At 37.9% G+C, this 17,752-nt stretch overlaps 1 protein-coding gene across 2 annotated transcripts in view; it reads right to left on the reverse strand.

Moving 5' to 3' along the window:
• The window catches only part of CDKAL1 (CDKAL1 threonylcarbamoyladenosine tRNA methylthiotransferase), a 378,544-nt gene that overhangs the window by 248,305 nt on the left and 112,487 nt on the right, over nucleotides 1-17,752 (reverse strand). For both annotated transcript variants that reach the window (XM_077180180.1, XM_054642274.2), the window contains exons 6-7: nucleotides 10,425-10,521; nucleotides 2,458-2,506 (exon numbers count right to left, since the gene is read on the reverse strand). In XM_077180180.1, the coding sequence (XP_077036295.1) occupies nucleotides 2,458-2,506; nucleotides 10,425-10,521 (146 nt within the window). The remainder of the gene's footprint in view (nucleotides 1-2,457; nucleotides 2,507-10,424; nucleotides 10,522-17,752) is intronic.

The raw sequence follows: 17,752 nt of genomic DNA on the forward strand, positions 1-17,752 counted from the left end.
CCTGTCCCACATCACCTCAATCTCCTGAAAGCAAAAGCAGCTTCAGAAGCTGTTGCCAATGATGTAGACTCATGAAAACAAAGGGTTACATTTCATTTGATCTAACACTAATTTAATCTTCTACCATGTATCTATTTTATATAATAAAATATTCTAATCAACAGTCCTGTTATCTACAGTATTTTACTTCACTTGGATAATGGAAGTTCACACTCTCTTCATAAAACACAATGAAAAAGAGCTTCACATTCTTCTCCATTAGTAGATGATTCCAAAATACATAAAATAATGCAGCTTATTGAAGTAAATTAAATAAATGTAAGTAAAAGCTCCTATTTTTATGGCTAGCTTTTACCAAAGCAAGCCATTATCCTACGATCTCTGCCAACTTCATTCTCCTTCCAAATGCAATTTGATTGCCACAGATGGGTTACAGCTGGAAAGGACCTCTGGAGACCACTTTATCCAGCCCCCTCACCCAAGGACAGCCACTGAGCGCCAGGTCCCCAGGACCATGTCCACAGGATTTGAATACAGCCAGGAATAGAGTCTCTACCACCTCCCTCAGTAACCTGAGCCAGGGCTTGGTCATCCTCACAGTCAAAATGCGTTTCCTGGTGTTTGGAGGGAATCTCCTCTGCTTTTTTGTGCCTGTGCCTCTGGTCCTGTCTGTGGGCACCACTGAAAAGAGTCTGTCTCACTTCTCTCTGCACACTCTTTTCAGGTATTTATATATTTTGATGTGATTCCCTCTCCCTGAGCCTTCCCAGGCTCTCCTATGAGGAGGAATTATCCAGTCTCAGTCTCTTAACCATCTCTGTTTGACTCTCTCCAGTATGTCAATGTCTCTCTCAAAACAGAGAGCTGGTTTTCATTCATTTTTTTCCAATGAAACTCCAGAAATCCTGTGTTCCATTACCTTTCGGGAAATCCCTGATGGAATTGGCACTATGTATGGAATTCAGCAGCTCACTTTCTCCTTCTAATTCAAATCACTTTTAGTAAGCTAGAAAGGAACAAAAATCTTTCCAAAAATTCACACTTTTAAAGTTTAAATGTTCACTAACATTCCTATGAACATTATTTTCCAGCATTATATCAATGTTTAAAATGCAATCTAAAAATCCATTTGGTGAAAATCATTATTTTAACAGCTGCTACTAGATTATTTGGACTCTTTAACATTCAGTCACCATAACCTGAGTAATTATGTTATCAAAAAAGCAGTAATATCTGGAGTCAGTATAAATATTACAAACCCCATTTTTGTCAAGGGAGGGCATGCTGACCCAGGTTATCATCTTACTCCATTAAAAACTAATAAAATTTGGGAAAAAGCAGATAGGGATCTAAAATACTCTTGTAAAAATCATGAAGCATCGTTATTTCCAACATATTGTCATGACCACCATGATGCTTCTGGGGAAAGAGTTTGCCTTATTAAATAAAAAATATGTACTGAATATATTTCTTCTTTGTTTGTATGGAAAAGTAGGCTCTACCCCCCAAAAATAGATGCCATAAGTAAAGAATAATCTGGGGAAAATTTTGGTTGGGAGTACATTAAAATACCGGTTTCATTCCTGAAAGCATTCAAAGCAACATGAAATCTTAAGGCCTTCAAACCACAAGCTCCAGAAACTTTACACCACACTACACAATTTCATGATAGAAGATTTTTTTCCTTTTAAAAATTTGCACTGCTTTAAACTTTCATGCTTTAGTGCAAAAAAAATTGTATTCCAGCAATAAAGTTACTGACAATGTCTTGTGGACTAGACACTTGTTTATATTGAAAGTACAGACAATTAAACTAAAACTTGTAATTTAAAGCTTCATGGAACAGTAATTTTTATGGCCTGATAAGTAAAGGAGACAAACTTAGGTAACCCAGAAAGACCCAGACAAATATATTTATTTAACAGCAAATGTTTACTGGTCAGGCTGCAGAAACAATACTGGGTTTTTTCCCTCCTTTGCTGCAAAGTACTAAGAGTACACACACGATCAAAGCCAGAGAGAACAAGGAACAGAGTTACAAAAGAACATTAAACCAGAAGATAATTTATGTGCCCGGCTGAGAAGAGCTCAGGGAGGTAAGCCAAAACATTGGAAAAGAAGAAAATACCAGAGAACTAAACATAAGAAAGTAGAAGTGTAACACTCAATTAAAATAGTGCAGGAGAAATACTCTACACCAACCTACACCGATGAAATGATTTCTTGATGTCTCCTCTTGATCATTTACCTACGAAACCAACAGCCCACAGAGCTCCTGACAGAAAACACTCTGAAATTACCACTTATACAAAGCATACATGACAAAGTATAGCACTGCCCAAACATTCAGCTGGAGCACAAAGCAAGAGTTAGGGTGAAAAAGAATGCACCAGCAGCACTTCTGCTAAAGCTTACATGTTTCCAACTAGCTGCAATTAGTTCAAGTGTGATGCTTACCTTTAATAGTTTCCTCCACAACTTCTACTACACGATCTATCTGCTGAACCTAAAAAAAGCCAGAAGGTAAATACCTAAGTAGTCAACAACTGGACATACTTTCATATTAACTAGTCTTTCAAGAGTGTCTTCTTCTGGATTAAGGGGGAGTAAAGAATTTTGAGCTGTGTTTTTAGCCAGTTTTAATTTTCTGTGGATCTTGGTCAATCTGCCAAAAGTAACTTTAAAATTTACCACCTAATTTAAACCAAATTTTGTCCTTAAAAATGGCAAGCTCCCATGAGTTTGGCAAAAATCACCGAATTGCTAGAAAAGTGTTCAGGCCTTAAGTGCTGTTCATGGTTTGTGGCAGACAATGGTGAACCAGGCACTCACCACCTGGATGGCTCAAACAGCCAAAGTGCTCCCTCACCCCAGTCTCCACAGCAAAATAGTGGATGGTGGAGAACACAACAAAAAGCTGAGGATATTGTTAGGGCAGAATATAGGGGAGAAAATGAATGAGGTACTAGAGGGGGAAGAAATTAAAAATACTGTTGTGAAATTTAAAAGAACAAGACATTCTCCTGAAGGTGATGCAGGCTGTGTTTGGAAATGGAGAGAAAAGCCCTCATGCTGTTCACAACACAGAATAATCTTTAATTACTTTTATAGAATGTCTGCAACAAAGACAATAAATTTAATGCTATATTTGCCAAAATTCACCAATAATGAGATAAACAGTTCAATTATTTCTTAATAGATATATCAGTCTTTAAATAAAGTCAATGGCCAACACATTGTAGAGATTTTGGAATATAAACTAAAAGGAATCAACATTAACACTACAAAATTAAACACTCAGGAATTCTTGAAGCTGAGGTTCTCTCCAGAGCTTTCATCCAAACCACTATTCTGTGCAATTCTACTCTACATACAATTCTACATTTATATACAATGCAGAAAAGCCAACTTGCCATACTTAAGTTTGTTTGCAATTTTTCCACATTATTCCTTTTTAAACACTACTTCTCTAAGCTGTACATTACATTAACTAGATGTAGTATGAATTTAGCAGTCTTTTCCTTGGAGATTGTTTTCCAACTTTTTTCCAAAACAAGCAGAAAAGCACAAGTTGCAGAGGCTTCAAGAGAAGAGCCTGGTCTGCAACAAGGAGCCTGGAACTTGGGTCCCTCATATCAAAGCCATTAAGTCTCTCTGCCCTAAACCACTGAGCTTGTCATCTCCTGTAAACACAAGACTGCACAATCTTGTCTGCTTCACATTCATTTTTCCAATCTGTCTAGTAGAAGTTAAAAAAAGCTCACCTATAGCTGGAGTCTGATTTTAATTTCCCAGCTGAAGTCAGTGGGAGTCAATTCCTTTCCTTGTCTGAGTGTTGGATCAAGTCCATGTAAAAGTATTTTTCTTTTTATTTTCTTTTTTTTTTACCTTTTGAAATACAGATTTTAAAATAGGGATGTCCACCATCTCAGATTATTTAATACAGTATATTAGTTAAGAATTCTAGAAATTAAGTTACAGTATTCCTAATATCTCCAGTTTAATAATTTTATTGAAAAATAAATGTATTTAAATAATTTTCTGAATCACAAGCATTCACATTACAGACATACATATCTAGCAATCAACTTATAAATAAAGCACACATAAGCAGTCATATGGAACACATGCATATTTACATACTTGTGTACACATCCATTTTGGGTGTAGTTTTAAAAACTATGACTCAAGATATTTAACATATATACTTTCTACTAAATGTTTAAAAAATAAATAGAAAAAGTCCATTTGAAAATAGAAGTGTGCACACTTAAAACTACACTACAGACAGGGAGTGAAGTCTGTGTTATATTACCTAAAATATTATTGCTATATGTCTCAGTACTAGACTGTTTAAGTTCATGACCATTTTAATAATTCAAAATATGAGAAATCTGGGTGGTTCATAACCTGAGCTACCAATTACTTTCTGCATTGTGCATCTGAGGAATTTTTGCATTGCTCCAAATCCCCTGTTGAATAAAGACAGAAAAAAACCACCAACCATTATATTGCATCTTCATTTTATTGGATAAATTAAATTATTCTCAATATGTCTGTCAAGAAGATGGCTCATGTAAGTAATTAAAATTATAGGTCTGAGATATAATGAGATCTTCTAGAAATGGATATTTGTTCTGCCTTACATGTTATTTCCCACATTAAATATTTTTCATTTGAAATTATTTGGCTAAAGCCCCAAGTGCTCAAGAAGAAAATGTGGAATGCTTCCAGTCTGCATTTATGAAGATAAAAGTATCTTAGAAAATGTGAGGTGAACATGAAGTGAAAAGAGGGAAAGATTTATAAAATTCTTATTTGGGAAAAAAAAAGCTGGGCGGGGGGGGGGGGGTGGAATGAAAAAGGAAAAAAAAATTACAAAGTTATAGTAATGAAATTTTCTTGAAAATATAAAGGTCTGGTGGATGCTTTTCCTCACATCTCACTAACCTTATGGATAATTCTGCTCTAGACTGGTATCAAAGATATGTATAAACCTTCATAGCAGAGCTCCAATAATGTCTCTCTCCATCAGGCATCAGGAAGTCCATGAAGCACAGAGACATCCTGGTGGTGTATGAAGGGAAATGACACCATTCCTCAACAATTTTTTGCAGAATGTCTCAAAAAACCAACCTCCCAGGACTGACAGCAGGACACCACTCCTGGGTGTGGTTAGTGCGCCCCACTTGGTTCCACAGATCTTGTGGGACCTTGGTTCCAGCATAGTTAGGTACATTTCTGATTTAATGTCCACTTCAAATGGTTCTCTACTGGGAGGTGAACAGAACAAGAGCCACAGACAGAACAGAGTTGACAGCTGTCAACTGGGAGGGGAACTGTGCAAAAAGAAAAACAAGAAACAAAACACTCAACCACCACAAATCAGGGCTGGTGCAGAAATCTGGGCTGAGATTGATACAGGCCAAGAGCAAGGCAAGGTTCATGAATCCATGGAAGAGCAGCCAAAGCAGGGAACTGTCTGGTGAAAAAGCAAGGATAAAGAGAGTTTTATCAAAGCACGAAGGCTGAGTTGAAACAAAGGCCAGAAAAAATCTTTGACCCTTCCTGGTGGGATCAGAACTAGGCCTAAGTGCAGCTCAGCAATCATTTGTATTCATAATAACCCAGCACTGCCAAGCCCCCCACTAAACCATATCCCTAAGCACCACATCTACATGACTTTTAAATACCTCCAAGGATTGTGACTCAACCATTTCCCTGAGTAGTCTGGTCCAATGCATGATCATCCTTTACACAAAGAAATTTTTCCAATATGATCACCCTAGGAGTGAGCATAATATCTATACAGAGCTGCTTGAAGTAAAACAATCTTTTTTTCTCATCTTGAAGAAACCCTATACAATGATCCTCATTGACATAGTTAAGAAACAAAATGGTCACTACACAGATAAAATAGTCTATCTTAGGTAATTAGAACATGCTATTTATAATTCTGAAGATTTTAACTCCAGCTCACCAACTCTGTTTCATCTCACCTTGTTAAGGGATCTCTGCCAAATGCTGGATGTTAAAAGACTACTCAGCCTATCCCCTCTCTAAAGCCAGTAAAAAGGGAAATACATGGCTTCAAAAGGCACCTCAGGTCTTCTAAAAATCTAAATTATTTTAGAGATAATTATCTTCATTGACCATAAAGAGAGCTGAACAAAACAGACTCTCAAATTACAGCACTTAGGCAAGATAAATCTAGGGCTTAGTACATAACTTCAAAAGGCATGTGACTATAGCCACCCTGGCTTCAGAGGGATAACATCTGTGTTTAAAACCTTCGCTGACAATACTGACCAAATGGGCATTATTCTGGGTTAGGAATGTATCCTGAGAGGAGGATCTACACAAACTTTAAAGGGAAGGGAACTACCCCAGAGATGCACGTAAACAACTGATTTTCATTGCTAAACACTGACACAGCTGAAGGATAATTCTTATCTAAATTAATTGCTACACCCTTTGATTGATAGGATAGTACATAGCTGCTGTAGAAATGAGCATTTTCTATTTGCACATCCAATTTTCAGTTTAAAAGCAGGTGCTTAACTGACACTCTTTTCTGGCTTTCCCAGTTCAAGTGTCCTATATGAATATAAACCTGGGAATTCAAAAGCCAAAGCTAACCAGCTGAGAATTGTATGAAGCCATTCTTAGCCATAAGTTACAGAAGAAGAGCATCCACCTGTTCCCAGGTTTGCAGCATGCTTTCCAAGAAGTTCTGCTAATTCAAATAATTCAGAGTAAAATTCTATCAAATTTGGCTTTCATGAAGTACATATTGGATATTTCCATTTCATGCAAGGCTCTGTTGTAAGGGCAGCAGACAGGCTCCCAATCTTGAATGCAGTCTGGCCTTACAAACACTGCAAGGTAGGCAAGTATCACTATCACTGTTTTGCAAACATCATCAAAACTTTTATGACCTGAACCACAGAAATACCATACAATGTATCTTCCTCATTTATGAGGCCAAAGCAGTAGGGATGTATGGACTCTTGGCATCTTGGTACAGTTCCAGTGATTTCCTTTCACAATGGCACTGCTAAAGCTTTGCTCACTGGAGCATTTTACAAATGAAGGAATAAGGTACATTAAACTTAAAAGTGTATACCAATTACAGATGTACAGCTTGAGAAATAAAGTGCTTGCTTTTTGTAATGCACTTAGCATTTTTTATGCTGCATCATCTCTTTATAGCAGTGCTCCAAGTGTTATGTGCTGCTGCTGGGAGCATTCAGCACTCCCACTAATCACATTCCAGAGTTTCAAACTGGATATGAAAAGAAAATTACTTAAGGCTTGCCTTATACAGTAGAATAGCCAGGGGAAAGGGTTAGTTGGAGGTCAGGGCAATGCAGGGAACCTTGGCAGAGGGCTTTCATAGCTATGTATTTCTCCTGGAAGCAGTGGCTTCAGGCTTACCTTGGCCAAAGAGCCTGCAGTGCCCTACCATGCACAGGACCTGCACCTTCTGACTCAGAGAGCAGCAGCAAAGGGGGGGGGGGGGGGGGGGGGGGGGGGTGGTTACAGCCTTCCAGAGCTGCAACACTGGCTTGCTTGTGTGGGTTTGTGCAGATGAAAGAATAGGCAGAAACTCTTCCCTTGGTCTTTGATGCTAGATGTTACACTGGGAAAGATAGAGAAGGAAGGAGAATTGGAGTTCTCATTCAGGATTCACTCACCTGTGGAGCTATTGTATGCTTTTATTGGAATACATATGTGGATTAGGCCTCATGCTTTCAGTCTGCACAGCAAGTCTGATGATTTCAAAGTATGGATGCACGGGCCTTGTGAAGCCTCTTAAGACCTATAAACTCCCAGCAACCTGACCAGGGGGACCAACACACAGCATCATTTGGAGATCAAGCACCTTAAAACTCCAGAAAATGTCAATGAAATAAAATATCCCGTTCCAATGGCTCAACTATCACTGGGAACCAGGGTTTTGCATGTTCTTGTATGCAGCTCAGGAAGTGAGGAAACACTGCCATTACCTACATCCATTCATGGGTCCTAAAACATAACCTGTCAGCTAAATCTTTCATTCCCCCTTGTCTCTCCTTTTCCTTCCCCTATGATCCCCTCAAAACAATCTGCACAGTCACACATCCTACTTTAGGATGTGTAACTTAGGTGTACTTAGGATGCGTACTTTAGGTGTAACTTTTTTTTTAGTTACCTCTCAGCAACTAAAAATGAAAAGTGAGGGATAACTGCATAGGAGAGTTGATGTCTCTTTGTGCACTGCACGAGCACTTGAGTTTGAAGCGAGTATGCCACAAACACAAAGGAATAAGCTTTGGAAATCACCAGAGGGGAACTGGCTATGAACCTCTGTAATGCATTATTATGTGCTTCAGGTACTTTACACCCTTGGCAGGTTTATTACTGCCTAGAATTTTCCCATTGCACAAAAGAGCTCCTTCACTTTGTCATGTCACATTATGGTTTGCCTCACACACAGCCTATGGCAAGGCCTCAACCTACATTATGTTTATAAAGTAGCAATTATTTAAAAAAAACACAGAAGCACAGTAACATCACAAATGGTAAGAAGGATAAGAAGTTGCCCTTCCTTTCCTTCTGCCCAAGGAATAATCAGGCAATAAAAAAAGAACAGTGGAAGTTCAGTCCTGTATTTTTCAAATACAGATCAAAACAAGCTCTGGTTTACTAGAATTTCTCTGGTAGTTACAACACAGTTTCCTCCTCCATCCTAACAAGAGGAGCAGAAGAGCCTCTGACACACTGCCTTTAGAAAGCCACTCTGAGGGAGCTCCAATTGATGGTAAATAAACACATTCTCAGACAACATGGTCTTTAAAATAAATATTGAAAAAGAGAAAAAAAAAGGAGGGGGATAGAAAATAGCAGAACTTATATATGCAACAATAAATCAACTAGGTCTCTCAGCTAAGTTGAAGACAAAACCAACCTGGTATAAAAAAAAGATTTTCAAAACTGTACCCTTAATGCTCAAAATTTTAAAGTAGAATCGATATCCTATCGCCAACAGAACATTTTCTATTTCTCAATTCTGCAAAAACTGCCTTTCAAAAATATTTTGCAATAGTAAGATAACAAGTCTTGTCTTTTAAATACAGTCACCCTCTCACACACATTCTTTATAAAATGGGAAGAAAATCTTAAATGTACAAACTGAAAACATAGACAATAACATTCTCTTAGCTTTGTTTTTGTTAATAGTTTTGCCTCAAGGTTGAGATCTTTCTGAGCTGAGGGATCTCTTATTCAAAGCACAGTAAATTTTTCCACAGCAATGACAGCCAGAGGACAGTGTTCTTATTGCAAAGACTAAATTTCAGTATTTTCAGGTCTAGTTTCAAAGCACTTGGGAACACTGCATTAACACCTAATTCATCTCCTAACAGAAATCTTTCTGTAAAAAATACTAAACTACTAATACTTTTCATGAAACACTGGTTCTAGGTACTCAAATGAAGATGATGAGAAGAGGTTAATTTTCAGAAATTACATGTTACCTAAAAGAGAATTTTTAAAAAGAGGGGGAAAACGTTTAAAAAAAAATCTAACTTCCCAATTTTAATAGGTTAAAATTCATCAAAACTGAAACATTGAATTACAGTCTTGGTCAAAAGATAGTGACTTGCTCATTTTTGTCCCCTCTGTCTACATATGTGTAGGTATTATTATACTGGCTATAACAACCAATTATGGATCAATAACTTTGTGGCCTCTGAGCAAACAGGAAATCCATTCACCCATTTTACTTTTTTCTTTTCCAAAGGTGATTCAATGATACAGTAGTACCACATCCCACAGAACACTGAAAACACTTTATTACTTAAGTCAAAGCTCTGTGGTTTCATTTTTGAGGTAAAGCTTGGTAACTGTTTAACAAGTCAGTCACCAGTGGATTTAACTCTTCAGACTGCCTCAAATTTAAACAAAATAATAATTTCTATTTTCCATTCTGCTTAATAGTGTGAAGTAAAAAAACAACCACGAAATCCTCATCTGTGTCTGTGTAATTCATATGCTTTAGTCCCCCCTGCTTTTTCCACTGATTTTAACAAAGGTCTTAAGGTTTGTCTTGAAGCAAATAAACTGTGATATTCTTAAGAATATGGTAACTGATATCTTCATCCTGGACCAAGCCTGGAAATTTCCAGGCTTCAAAGGGCACTGGAAGTCAGCTCCAACAACAGCATGCTTTTCTTTCTCCCCTCTTTTGCCACAGCCAAATCAAATCACCCTCAATTGAAGGAAGGTTTAAATGTTGTGTAATGCAAAAAGATGAGCAGGAGGGGCACATGGCAGGAAGCTTCTCTGCTGATTTTTTCCCAGAGAAAGATAATAGAGTCTAGATATTGACATTGACCTACTGAAAATATTTATGAAAACCTTTGATTTCTAAAGATACATACCCCTATAATACTTAAGCCTTTCAGGTACTCCTGGCGAGGTTGAGCTTGTGGTACACAGCCTGCTAGCACAACTTTCTTCTTCCCTTCTTGGGCTTTCCTAAAGAAAGACAAACAGTGTGTCAATATTTTTTAAATTATCATTTTTAACTTCAACACAATCACGTTATACATGTGACAACAGAAAACAATCCCAGTGAAGACCTTGCCAAATCAGAAGCAACTTGAGCATGTCTGAGCCTCAGAAACCAAAGAAACCAACACACCAAAAGAACCCCATATGAAGCTACAGCACACCTGGTTCAGTTTGGGGAGTATGTACAGAGACCATGACCATTGCATATGTTGGGCAAAAACACAACCTTGAAAGCACTAATCAAGTTCACTTTATTTGCCAAAATGGTAGAAGAGAAACTGGCCAAGAAAGATGGGACAGAGTAATTAACATTGATTCAAGAAGTTACACAGAATGCAAGGGACAGAGGACAGGATGCAGGCAGGAACCCCTAGCTCAGAACAGACACATTTATGTAGCACCAGTCAGAACTGACCTGTTACATCAGTCTTCTGATGTCTACTTAAAACATTTATTTACTTTAAAATATGGAGTTTAAAATGTTTCAGTATTTAAGCATATTGAGATCTTTGTCCGGATACCTTATTTTATTCCTTAACTTTTACACTACCTTAGCATCAGGCAGGAAATGAAAACACTAAGATGAAATGGTTAACACCGTTCATCTCATTAGTAACATTTTTACTCACTTTGAATTCAGCAGTGAGTATCAAGCCAGCACTGAGTCTCAGAACTGATGGAAGTTCTGCACAGAACTAGCAGCCACACACAAAACAGTGAGATGCAAAACCTGCCAATGTCCATTCAACTTTGAACATCCATCACCACATTAACCAACACAAAAACTGCATTAACAACGTGCAAAACACAAAAGAAGGAAAGTGCTGAATAATATTAGGAGATTTGCTAGATCTAACATATTACGGGTTGCTCCAAGAACAATCTTTCATGGTTGCATGTTGTATCACGGCTCCTGTCAAACTGGAACCTGGATCTTTTCTCCAGCAATGTATGAATTCATGAAGTGTTTACCATTATGTTGGAATAGGCTAAGACACATCACAACAATTTTCAGAAAAAATATCCACAATATGTGGGTAAGTTGACAATTTTATAATCTTCAGCTTGCTTGAGCCGTCTGCAAGATGAATGCACTAAAGGAAGTGATGTTCAACAAGCACATGAACACTAAATGAGTATCTGTCCATCTCCAGCAAAAGGCAATTTTAACAAAAAACCCCCAGAGCAACCCAGAGTGGTACCACAGAGAGTTTCCCTGCTCAGAATTTTCACTCCTTTCAGTCCTCAGAATTCTCACACTTGTTATATGGACAAATCTGTTTACAATTTACAGCTCAAATGAAAGCTCAAAATAACACACAGATTGCAATAATAAAGGAGATCACAGGCCATTTTCCTAAATACCTTGTGTTGGCTGCTGCACTAAAATGAGTTACTTTAATGGAAAGAAACAAACACAAGTGAGAAATAACAAGTAAATAGATTATCACTGTTACCTCATATCCAATATAAATGCAGCAAATACCCATAAGTTATTGGATTTTGTTTTAGTGGGACTTTAAGGAAATATTCAGACATTCATCACACAGAACCTTGTTGGTCCTCTACTTGCACACTAAGTGTATAATATAAATGCACACCTTTTCATCTCTTCCTTGATAATATTTCTGTGGGTAAAGAACTATGATAAGAAGCTAATTTATTATATTTCTTCAGCACAGAATGTAAAAACATGTCTCCAAAACCTGTAATCCCTCTTTTCTTTCAGTGGTAAACATTTAAGGGTTTTGCAAAACTTCAATGGAGGTTACCTACTACATATCCAAGAAAAAATAAGAAAATAAAAATCAGACTTCATGCTTTACCTAAAAATGTCACATAGCACCATGTGACACTCCACTAACTCAAAGGATAAAAATCACTACTTATATAGTCTAACAGACTCAACCTAATGCCTGGAGGCAAGACAATAAGCCCTGTCTCCAGCAAACAAAGCACACATCCCTAGGCAACTTGGCATCTGGTATAATCTGCTGCAAGCAACAGCCCGCTCCATCTACTTGAAAACCTGTGAGCACCACAGAAGAAAAAGCTTTTATTCATGTCTTTTTATCTGAGAAAAAAAAAATAAACAAAGTTTCCCTTGACACATTAAATGGCATTTTAATGTTATTTCACAGCTTTAACATTTTGCTATATCTTCTGGGACTATAACTAGAGCTAGGGGGGAAAGTTAAAATGAATATTCTTCATAATAAGCACTGCCTTCACTTAACTTTTAAAAAGTTGTACAGGTCTCTACAGAGTAAAGAATTTTGTACATTGAGATTTTTTTTTCTTTAAAATGCAATTAAGTGGTAATGCCAGAACTAATTTTTCAATCATAGCAAATTTTCATTACCTTCATAATATACCACACAATACATAAAACCCATCACAAATTAAAAGCCATTGTAAGGAAATTATGATTTTTTTGCCTCATTTTCAACAACCACTTCTCAAAATATGCATTCCAGTGCTATATTGTCACCTCCTTTTAATATTGTTTAATGAGCCCTACTCATATTAACAAAAGCCTGCAAAAATTATCCTTCAGAAATCTAGTTAGCATGAGAACTGTATTCGAAGAGCCTTTAGTCTTCAAAAACATGAATAGTAAGGAGAATAATACCTCATGGAATCTAGTAGGTGGCATGAATAAATACAGCTTCTCTTTTAGAACCCTTTTTATTTTTAAGTTACATGAACTTTACCTTGAACTTTCAATTTAATTGACTCATGAAACATCTTCTAGAAATATTCATTTCTAAGAGCTACTTGCAAGATATACATCTGAATAGAAATTTAATTAGAGCAATTATTATTTTTTTTAAGAAAGGAATTATTCAAGCTACTTCCTAAGTAATGGGTGGGAAACAAAAAACAAGTGGGAAACAACAGGAGCATGAGGTGCTGCATACAGCAGAGGACTCATACAGGATCACAAGATTTATACTCTATTGCAGAGATAATGACATATGTTCCATGTATTCTGCCTTTAAAAAGCAAATTTAAGAATGTAACTGGAGAATTTCTGCCTTGCTCATGAGCACTTGGATTTATGTTAGGAACCTTCCTAAACTGGAATATTTTTCTCACAATTCTATGTAGTTTGTGGCATGGTTCCTCCAATTTTTCTTTTTTAAACTCCAAGAAAATTTAGTCAGTAATACAAAGACAAAGAAACACCTCCCACCCTCCAAAAAAGCTCCCCATAAGCATTTGCTACATCAGCACTGTGTGTATAGCAACACTGCTGGATACCATGGCAGCCAGGGCAGGAAGCTGTTCCACTTTTTCATGACTCACAGATATTTGGGTGGAACCACCAAAAGAAAAAAGCTAGGGACATTTCCCTGAGCTTCAAATCTAAGGAAGGCACTAAAAAAGTGAAAGCAGAGAAGATGGGCCAAGTTCAACAGAAGACCATCTGTGATAGTGAAAGTAATTGCTAACTTGCTCTTTGCTAGAGATAAGAGGAGCCAGACCACCACTGCTTGGCTGCTCGTTTCCCTCTCCATAAGCAGAGCTGCCCACTGGAGTTTTGTAAGCTGTGAACTCCTTAAGTAACTCAGAGCTTTCAGGGAGCCACTACTACACCCCACCAAGGGACCCCAGCTGCACAGGAAGGCTTAACAGGCCTCTGAAATAAAAAGCACTCTGGTCTGCAGGGAGGAAAGCTAATAAACTACAGACTTGTCAGCATGAAACATGTAATTTGTAAAGTGCTGCTCTAGTATCAGATATATGATACCAAGTATTTTGCCTGCAAACCCCACATTTTTTTTTCCAAAACCCATTGTTGGTGGAATTTAATAATGAAGAAGTGTATAAACAATGAGCAGAAGGTTACCTGCAGCAGGACTAAGTAACAGTCAAATAGAAGTAAGAGAAGAACCAAGAGCAGAATTTTTAAAGAAGCACAAGAAATTAAGGGAGAAAGTGCTTTACAGTAAGCTTCTTCAGGCTTTGTATGGATAGCACTTGGGAAATGTTCATAAAATAAGAACTATTTCTAATGCTGAAGTACAACTGGAAGTAACTTTGTTAACTGAAATGAAAAAGTAATTATTTCAACCTGAATCCTACTAGGCAGATGACAACTGACCATCCATGAGCTATTCCCAACAAATGCAGCAATCACCTCCTCATTGTTGTACCTGCACAAACCTGGCAACTTCCCTGTAAGATGTGTATACTTAAATTGAACTGTGCAATGCATCACTGTAGTCTATTCATACCATTTTCATGGTCTCCTATTACACAAAATCCACAACAGTCCTTATCGGGTGTTTTAGAAAGGTGTGAAGCCATAAACAAAGGGGAGCTTTGTGACTAGAAGTGCCCAAAGAACTGTCAGCATACATGAAAAAGTTCTGCTACAGCAGCTCTAGCTAAATACAGTATTAGCTGGGTATATGATGAGATCGGGCTGCCAATGGTTATAAAAAGGAAAAATTCAGGAGATACTACTTCCCAGGCTATAGAAATGATGTTGTGATATCTCTGGGGAAAAAGAAATGCTATTTGGCTGAAGATGCAAATATGTGAAAGATCTTCCAACTCTCTCATCTGCTGAATTAATCAGCAGAAAGCCACAAGTCTTAAAGAGAGTGCAACATCCATGGAATTAAAAGATTCCACAGCATTTGGAATGCACTCCTGAAAATCCATAAAATCACACAGCAGTCTTCTGTTTGAAAAATTACAAATGGTAAGTTAAACTGTGGCTTTACAGGCATCTAATGTCTCATTAGTACTCAAAAGCTCACTTCCCATCCTCTCTGTCTGCTGTTGTTGCTCTTACCTTTCTCCAACTTCAACGCCCCCTCTTTCTCACTTCTGGCCATCTGGTATCACTCCTCCTCTGCTCCAAGCTCTGCAGCTCACTGGGCCCTTCCACAGCCCCAGTGGGCTCACTTATTTAACTCACTGATATAGGAGAAATTTACTGAGCCAAGATTGGGGAGTTTAACCATTTTGTTCCATTAAGTTAGCTCATGGGAGAAGGGATGCAGCAGAACCACCAAAACTGAGCGAAAACAAAAGGTGTTGGGAAGGAAACAGAAAAAGAGAAGGATATGGGAACTCCTTGTTTTATCTCTGATGAGCTTAACAAGTCTTATGAAACCTTTGATGGCACAGTATGCTGAGCAGAGTGGGTGAGTAAGAAGCAAAAAGAATGTTAGAAACTCAAATGCTCTGCTTTCAAAGTTATGGACAGCCCCATAGACAAAGCATTGTGGAAAACCTGATGAAAGCTTGTCAACATTATTAATCAGAGCAGAACCACTCAAGAGTCTGCTTCCTTGTGCACTTCCCACAGCCCCCAAAAATTACTGTAGTTTATCTTTGAGGCATGTGAAGATGCAAAGTTGATCTGAGGATGCCTATGCTGATTCTTGGAGTTTACTGAACTGCTCTTGGAGGACCAGTCTTTAGCAAATTGGCTGTCTCACTGCCAAGCTGCACCCACCAAACTTGCTAAATAGCATTTCCTGTGGCAAATACCATCAGGTTACATGCAAATATTCCAGACTGAGGCTGTAAAGACATGTTCCAAGCAAAAATTAATAAATGAAAGCATAAAAATATCCTTCCCTAAGTGAGTTTTTTATAGCAGGTGAAATGTCAGCTCTGAGAATAACCTCAAGACTCACATGCTACTTATCAAATTACTCCCCAAGTTCCTGAATTCAATGGAAACTTGTTTTCACCCAACTACCTGGCATGAAAGTGAAGTGACTGCAGCTTTGTCTGCAAGAAGAAATCTGAATTGAAACTCTAGACACAGTCAAATCGGTGCCTGAGTTTCACTCAAATGTTCTGTAAATGTAACTTTATAGGCAGCAATTAAAGATGCAACAGCTATTCCTGGGCAGTCATTACTCACACAAACAGAACATGTTAGTGGTAATGGTGGTCTTTTCTTCCTGCAAAGGCTTTCAAATTAATAGTTCAAAGACTTTATCAAACTGAAAAATCAGACCAGAATGTTTTCAGGAAGAGGAAGGGATAAGGGAACAAATCCTCAATCTCACCTTGTCTCTGGCTAGTAATTTTTGTTGTAGCCCCAACCAAGGCTGAATAGATCAACATGAGTGAGAAACTTCCAGGATGTCTTTTGGTCAGGCTAGGCAAAAATGGTTACATGCCAGTTCCTGTCCCCACAGATGATTAGGAAAACAGATTTTTATAAATCAATATACCATAGCTTTAAAGCAAATCTGCAAAACCCATAATTAGAAGTTACCAGCCTTACAACTGTTCTTAAAAGGAAAGTGTAATTAATGACAATCTGCTCCTTAAAAAATTTCGTCTTGGCTGCTGGCAGACAGATTTTTACTTGTTGGCTAAAAAGCATATATATTTTAAATTTTAATTATTTTTCCTTGTAATTACAAAGTTGTTGGTTTGGGTTTTTTTCCTTTTTTCTGTTTATTGAGAAGACTGAGGGACCTTGTCATGTAACAGAAAATACTAGAAATAGAATTTGTCCTCCCAAGACTGTTGAGCAGACTGGGACCCAGCAATCTGCTCAGGGGGTGCCAAGACACCCACTCAACTGGTTCAAACCTCCCCCAGCTCTTGTCAAGTGAACAGCACAGTCTGCCAGGACTTGTTGAGCACTGACAAACCTTCACTGCCTAACACAGGTGACATCCATGCTTTGTAGAAGGTACTGACTAGAATGTTGAGAGAAAATTTCTTTTCTGCAGTATTTTGCAAGTGTTTAGCCTCCCACCATTCTTCAGATAAAACAATCAAGTATTTGCCTTTGCTGCTCTACAAATCTGGGCTTTATGAGTTTTGGTTTCAAACACATTGTTGGTAGGAGACACTACTATGCTTCTCAGCTCCTTTTCCTCCTCCCCCCTTTCAGTGCTCTTCTTTATCCCTCTGCTGACAGCATGAGTATTCTCAACTTCTCTGGGGCACAGAGTTCCAGATACACTGAAGTTCTGCCCACTCAGTCTTGAAAAGCAGAGGCTGCTAGAAGCCAAACCACCAGGGAGCTGATGCAGGTCACAGAAACTTGAATTGTCCTTCAAAAAAATTTGCAGTTTCTGAACATCCTTGAATCTTTATGTCCTTTAGCACAGATATGACGAGTTGTAGTAGAGTTGTAAAAATACTTCACTGTCTTTCTAAATCTTCAGTTTCATGCAAGCCTTTCTTCAGAAGAATCTCAGAA

Source organism: Agelaius phoeniceus, chromosome 1 (assembly GCF_051311805.1).
Source record: "Agelaius phoeniceus isolate bAgePho1 chromosome 1, bAgePho1.hap1, whole genome shotgun sequence".
NCBI classification, from domain to species: domain Eukaryota; kingdom Metazoa; phylum Chordata; class Aves; order Passeriformes; family Icteridae; genus Agelaius; species Agelaius phoeniceus.